General features: G+C 39.6%; 1 protein-coding gene across 1 annotated transcript in view; it reads left to right on the top strand.

Annotated features, from left to right (window-relative positions):
* Positions 1–7,424, top strand: part of CRIM1 (cysteine rich transmembrane BMP regulator 1) — a 287,524-nt gene that overhangs the window by 196,696 nt on the left and 83,404 nt on the right. Inside the window, exons 6-7 of the mRNA XM_007945075.2 lie at positions 1,657–1,839; positions 5,430–5,627. Of these exons, the coding sequence (XP_007943266.1) occupies positions 1,657–1,839; positions 5,430–5,627 (381 nt within the window). The remainder of the gene's footprint in view (positions 1–1,656; positions 1,840–5,429; positions 5,628–7,424) is intronic.

The following is a 7,424-nucleotide window of genomic DNA, read 5'->3' as shown; positions in this document are numbered from 1 at the left end:
GCAAATTCTTCTGCTAGTTGGGGTTTAGTCCAAATCTGCATCCGTTCCTTCAAGGCTCAGGGGTCCAAGATTATCTTCTGTGTCTGTATTTATTGGTTTTCCTTTTCTTTGTTGAAGAGGGTCTGTGCAATCCTTCTGCCTAGTCCGCCATCTTGCCCCGCCCTTGAAGCACTTATTGATGAAGATCAAAGACTACAGCCTTCAGTGTTGATTGCATTTCACATAAAACAGAAATCTTCACAACTGGACCAATACACAACATCATGATCAACTGAGAAAAGATTGAAGTTGTCAAGGATGTCATTTTATTTTGATCCACAATCAACACTCATGGAAGCTGCAGTCAAGAAATAAAATGACTTATTACATTGGACAAATGTGCTGCAAAAAGTGTTAAAAATGTTAAAGTTAATCTTTAAAGTGTTAAAAAGCAAAGGTGTTACCTTGAAGACTAAGGTGCGCCCTACTCAAGCCATGCTATTTTCACTCGCCTCATATACATGCAAAAGCTGGACAATGAATAAGGAAGACTTAAGAATTGATGCCTCTGAATTATGATGTTGGCAAAGAGTAATGAATATACCATGGACTTCCGAAGAACAAACAAATCTATCTTGGAAGAAGTAGAGCCAGAATGCTCCTTAGAAGCGAGGATGATGAGACTTTGTCTCCTTGTACTTTGGACATGATATTAAGAAGGGCCAGTCCCTGGAGGACATCATACTTGGCAAAGTAGACAGCAAAAAAGAGGAAGATTCTCAATGAGATGGACTGACATAGTGGCTGCAATAATGGTCTATTATTGGATGGCACAGGCCAGGTAGTGTCTGTTCTGTTGTATGAGTCAGAACTAACTTGATGGCATGTGACAACAACAACAACATAAGAATTAAGTGAATGAGGTAATGTATAGTGAAAGTGTTTTGTTAAAGGTCAAGCACTATGAAAATTAAAGATTTTTAAACTAGATAATGAAAGAATTGAGTAGATAACACTACAGGCATAGAAGAATATCACCTAGAAAAAGTACTAAATAATTTTTAACCAGAAAAAAATCTAATGTGGATCTAGCATAATCTGTGTTTGAGGTATAAAGTGATTTAACAAAGAATGGAATTTCTCTGAGGTACATATCACATATGTAAGTTTCACAGTCATAAAGTACCTTCTTTTAGGGTAAGTAGAAGTTGGTGCATATTTTACTCAGACAAGTTTAGGGTCTTAGTTGTGAAGAGAGTTACAGTATGTTTTGTCTATTTTACTTTGCTTTGCTTTATTGCTTTTGTTAAATAAAATTACTGAATTTAATTTGACCTTTATGATATGGGAAATCTCTTTATTTTACAACTTTGTTCTTTTCATTTCTTTGTAATCCACATATGGCCCATCTCCTTTCTCCTGTTATAGGCTTTGCTTTTTAATTAGGTTGATGCATGCTAACACACAGCTGATTGATTGTAGGGGAATATTGTAGGTTTTATTTCAACTGCAATAAAATATTCTTGTGCTAAAAAAAAAAAAAAAAGAATTACTGAGTTAGTAAATTTTCATCAGATTATAGCCTCCTGCTTTCAGACAGAATTTTCTGGAGGCTGTTTGAGAAGCATAAAAGGATACCACTCGATAATGACTTTGATTTGATTTAACTCCCTTTAGAAACAAAGCCAGCCTGTGTGTTCAACAGTGTGGAATATTATGATGGAGATATGTTCCGAATGGATAACTGTCGATTCTGCCGATGCCAAGGGGGTGTTTCCATCTGCTTTACTGCCCAGTGCGGCGAGTTGAACTGCGAGAGGTACTATGTGCCTGAAGGGGAGTGCTGCCCAGTTTGTGAAGGTAAGAAAAGTTACTGACTAAGGATGAATAAGGTAGACATGGTTCAGCGTTTTAATATCAAAATTGGTCTAATTCAATCTCATCCAAAAATAGAGGAAATATTGAAGAAATTATTTTTATGATATTATCTGTCTTATATTTTCTAACATATACAAGCAAGGCGGTGTCATCTGCATACCACAGGTTGTTAATAAGTCTAACTTATATATTCTTTTAAGATGTATATAAATACACTTCCCAGAGGGAAGTTGAACCCTGGTGTAGACAACCACCCAGCTGCCATCAAATCAATTCCAACTGTGGCAACCCCATATGAGTCAGAATAGAGCTGCTCCACAGGGTTTTCATTGACTGGTTTTTCAGAAGCAGTCATCAGGGCTGTCTTTCAAGGTTACTCTGGGTAGACTCAAACTTCCAACCTTTGGGTTAGCAGCTAAGTGTGTTAATCATTTGCATGACCCAATCTGCAGGGTAGCATGAGACTTCCAGAAGTTCTTTGTTTCTCTCCTGCTGTTCCAGCAGGTCCTTAGCAAGTCCCAGGACTTTTCTCTTCACCCTCATGTTAGAATTCACTGGCTGTTCTCTGTTCAGCCACAAACAGATAGCTCAGGTCACTGACATTGACAGCCAGTTAACTCAGACAGGGACTAACCCTGCCTTCTTACTTATACCTGTGCCCCTCCAGTTAAGCTCAGGAACCTGCTGCTCTTCCTCCTTTGAAAATGTGTGAAGGTGACAATGGGGTCATTTCCACGAGCTCAGGGCCCAGTTGGACATCACGTGTGACCCTGGACATCAAGGGTGCTCACAGGGGCCTGCTCTCTCTATATCTCGCTCTCCACTCCAAGATATAATGTCTCCATGTTCCTCTAACAGACTCTGCTGCCCTATCTCTGACATTCATAAAAAATAAACATTTCAGAGTGATACTTCTGAATATCATCTACTACGGCCCACACATTTTAGAGAGTAGGAAACTAAAGTTCAGAAATGTCAGGTGACTTGTTTGAGTTTTCAGTGGAGCCAGGAATAATACCCCACACCCCATGCCTCTGCTGTACTTCTGACTGCACCCACTGCTGCTGTAGAAAGGACGGCCATGAGAGCCCTCTTGTGACTGGATCACAGAGCTTCTGTCTGAGGCCAGTCGGGCCAGCCCTGTGCCAGAGCTCACCTGCTGATCTCTGTATACAGAATAGGAGGACAGTGTCCTGCCATGGTCAATACCTTTTTCCATTTCTCTAATCCTTTTTTCTTTCTTTTCCAAATATTTAGACTTTATTGTTCATATAAATGAAATATCTGAAGATGATCAGAATATTACTTTTTCTTCCCAAAATTACCTTCCTAAATTACCTTCCTAACATTAAATATTAAGTATAGCAAGTATCATGGAGCTGGTGCGGGATCGGGTGGTATTTCGTTTGGCTATGCATAGGGTCGCTATGAGTCAGAAACGACTCAACAGCACTTAACAACAACAACAACATTAAATAATCATCCACAACAATTAAGTCTTTTTTCCCATTAGATGTTATTTTAGCCAATATGGAAGAAAGATAGTTCAGTTTTTATGTATCATTAGGGATTAAAAAAGAAAAATCACATCACACTTTTAACCTTCCCAACTGATTTGTCCCCTAGCTGCTCCATGTTTGTAATAGTCTTTGAAACTATGTGGCTTTTGGTGTGTGAAAACATAGATATGAACCTCTGTGTAATAGTCATAATGCATTGTCTGGGCAGGGATCTGGTTATGTCTCACTTCCTGGAATTCAGACCCAGGCTAAAAGTGGAAATGTAAAGTATGTTGTGTAAGACTTCTTATAAAAAGATTTAGAAAGTCTTATCTAGCCAAGTCTCTTGGCCTCTGCCGTCTTTAAAGCTCTGAGTACGTTATTTTAAATCTTGGTTCTTCTTATAACACCCCATTACCTCTGTTGCATAAAGACAGCCAAACTCAGAACTGCTTGGACTTCCCTCCTAGCACAGCATAACTGACTTGTTGAGGTCAGTTTTTATGTATTTTTGAAAAAGAAAATCGAGTGATTTGTCTAGTTGCTCTTATGATAGGGACATGGGGATTTTGCATAATTTATGTCCTTGTCAATAACCTCAGAATGTTTTTTCTAGTAGCCTTGGCTACTTCTCTCTCCCAACTTTGGCTGCTGCTTGTTTATGGAGAGGAAAATGGCCAAGGCTCTCAGCCTTCCTCTAGGGCACAAGCACTGTCCTGTGGAATATACAGCCTTGTAATGAATAGGGCCATAGCCAGGGCCTCCTGGGCTTCTACATACCAGAGGTAAAGTTCAGTTAGTCCTAGAAGTAACAACTTTATTTATTTATTTCAAATTTTTATTGTGGTTTGGGTGAAAGTTTACAGCGCAAATTCATTTTCCATATGGCATTTCATATACAGTTTGTTTCATGACATTGAAATTTTCCACAATGTAACAGCTCTCTTCCCACTTCCTCTCTGTAGTTACCTCTTCCCTGTGTCCTTCTCTCCCATGGACTCGTGCCCCCTGAGATAGCTTTCTGTGCAAACACTGCCCTTCTGTTCTTCCATGATTGAGATTGATCACTCCAAAGAATATATCTACCTGATGTAAATGTTCACCCCATATGCCATGCCTGTCTACTACTTTTTGGCTGGAAGCCACAGAAGTGAGTTCAGTTCCAAACCTGAAGGTAACTAGGGGCCATAGTCTCAGGTATCTCACCAGATTCTATCAGACCAGTAAACCTGGTCCTTTTTTTTTTTTAATGATTTTGAGTTTTGTTCCACATTGTTCTCCCACTCTATCCAGGATCTCCTGCACTGGTCCCTTTTCAAGTGGTTGACAGTGATAGCTGGGCACCATCTAGTTCTTCTGGTCTCATGGTTGTCTAGGCTGAGGATCATCATATGGTCTACTAGTTTCTTGGACGGATTGTTTCCATGTGTTTTTGGTTTTCTTCATTCTTCTTTGCTCTGGATGAGGAGAGACCCATTGTTGCATCTAGATGGCTGCTTGCAAGCTTTTAAGACCCCAGTCACTACCCATCAAAGTGTGATGTAGAATAATATTTTTGTGTAGTATGTTATGCAGATTGAGCTTGATGTCCCCTGTGACCATGGTCCTGATCCCACAGGTCCAACTGTTCATTCCCTCAGGGTATCTGGCTGTGGCCACAACCTTGTACCTTGTCAGCTTCACTGTTAAGTGAGGTGGGGACATTATTCTTAACACTTTATAGGTGATGAAATTGAGGTATGATAAACACTTAAATGAACAACTCAAGGAACATTGTCAGAGCCCCAAATCTCCAAGTTTTCCAACTCTGTGAAGTTACAACACCTGCACACTGGTTTCTTATACTGGAGCTCCCTTGCCCTGATTGCAGTGTCAGGACAGGTGGACATAAACCCATGTGACAGCTGCTATTGCATGGATGCCTAGATACATCCTGCCAGCCTGAGCTTCTGCTGATCACAGTTGGAAAAGAACTGCTAATGACTTTAACCTGGAAAATAATATCTGTAGGTACAGACACAGGTGAGGTTTAGAATACCCCCAGTCTTACTCTGAGCTCATGTTTTAATTTAGACCCAGTGTATCCTTTGAATAAACCTGCTGGCTGCTATGCCAATGGCCAGATCCGTGCCCATGGAGACCGGTGGAGGGAAGACGACTGCACATTCTGCCAGTGCATCAATGGAGAGCCTCACTGTGTTGCAACAGCCTGTGGACAGAGCTGCATGAACCCTGTAAAAGTACCTGGGGAGTGTTGCCCTGTGTGCGAAGGTAAACCTTACAGTTTCTGACGAGTCTCTGGTGAATGTCTCACGTTGGATAAACTTCAGCAATATGTTCTTGTTTGTTTTTCATTTCCTCAGGCATGTTTGCTTCATGCTATTACCAGTTGCAGATGAATTTATTATACAGCCAAAAGTAATCATTTGGGGAAAATGTTGCAGATATAAAATGAGAATAGTGTGGTCTTTATTTTACCATTGCAAATATACTTATCTGAATACAGTATGAGAATAGTACACATTTTAATTCAGTTCACTTTAAGCCTGATTAACATCCAGAGGTCAAAGCGGTGACATAAAACTGGAAATAAGACTCATGACTCAAGCATAGCATATTCTACTTGTAAAGCTTCCATAAACCCAGGAGTCCTGGGAGCTGTAAGAAAAAACTGGAACCATCAAAGGCAATTTGCACTGCCTCATGCCCTAACTATGAGCATCCTTTCTGCTCCTAATATCACCATAGGTAATACTTTACAACTCATCTAATGCTTTTACTTATATCTTGGTTCCTGACATTGGTTACTCTCTTACATTATTAGAGGGATGCCCAAGTCATCCTGGACCTGTCTGTCCCAACCCCTATTTCAGTCCATTTATCCCAGCCTACAAAGATTTTTGGCACATTTGCTCATGTCAGTCTTAATCTTCTGTCTATACCTGTTGTATAGACATGAGTTTGAAAATTTATACCATCAAATCCAATAGAGAGATCAGTCATTAAGAAGTATATTTGCGTAGTAAAATGGACTAAAATGAGTCAAAAATTAATCCTTGTTAAAGATGGATCCTTCTGGAAGTTTTTAAAATAGATAGTAAGAATCTGACAGTCTGTTAAGAAATTCAGTTAGGTAGCCCTCTGCCATCGAGTCAAGTCTGACTCATAGCGACCCCTCCTTGAGTTTCCGAGGCAATATCGCTACAGAAGTAGATTGCTCAACCTTCCTTCTGGGGAGTGGCTGGTGGGTAGAGTAGACTAAGTCATATATCAAGAAGTCTTTGCTTTTAACTAAATTTTAATAAACTCAGACTTCAGCCTTTGCCTGAACAGCTTCGTTTACCTCTGAGGGATTAGACTTATTAAAGACCTTAAAAATCATATAAAAATTTAAACTAGAGGATTCTAGTGCTATTGACATCACCAATTCCCTCACCATTACTCTACTTAGAATACAGCTGCCATACTCCAAAACTTTATAGCTTCCAGATGACCAGTTTTGTAGAAATCACCTCTCACATATACACCTCCCATCCCCTAAAAGCATATTCCAGTGCTGGAATAAGGAGTATGCAGAAATAAGTGTTGTGGTTGTATAACCAACTTTACAAGGGTGCTTTGCTGAAGTACAGAAAAGTCCATTATCTACTCCTAAGAATTAGGGACAATATGTTACCAACTTGAAATATTTCAGTACACCTGTATGTGTGTGATACTGTAAGAAAAATTAAAAGCATAAATAACAGTGAAAACCTAGCTCTTTAACCTCATGGAACTGTATCATAAATTCAAAATAAGACTGAAAAGACTTGTAAAAAATAGGCAATCTACTCCCATAGAGATACCACCCCAGAAACCTGAGGAGGGGTCACTGTGAGTTGGAAATGACTTGACAACAGTGAGTTTTTTTTTTTTTTCCTTCCAAAAGTAAATGAAATCTGGGTGCATCCTTTTGTGTTCAGTTTTTACATTCATGAACACTGTCCATCAGGGTGAAAAGAGAAAGAGAAGCACTTGGTGGGGAAAAGGAAAGGAAAAAAAAAAAAAGTAAGTGTGTGTGTGTGTGTG

This window comes from Orycteropus afer, unplaced genomic scaffold (assembly GCF_000298275.1).
Source record: "Orycteropus afer afer isolate SDZICR_OR568_19922 unplaced genomic scaffold, OryAfe1.0 scaffold00131, whole genome shotgun sequence".
Taxonomy (NCBI): domain Eukaryota; kingdom Metazoa; phylum Chordata; class Mammalia; order Tubulidentata; family Orycteropodidae; genus Orycteropus; species Orycteropus afer.
The sequence above is the reverse complement of the archived record's forward strand: the minus strand, read 5'-3'. Positions and strand labels throughout refer to the sequence as shown.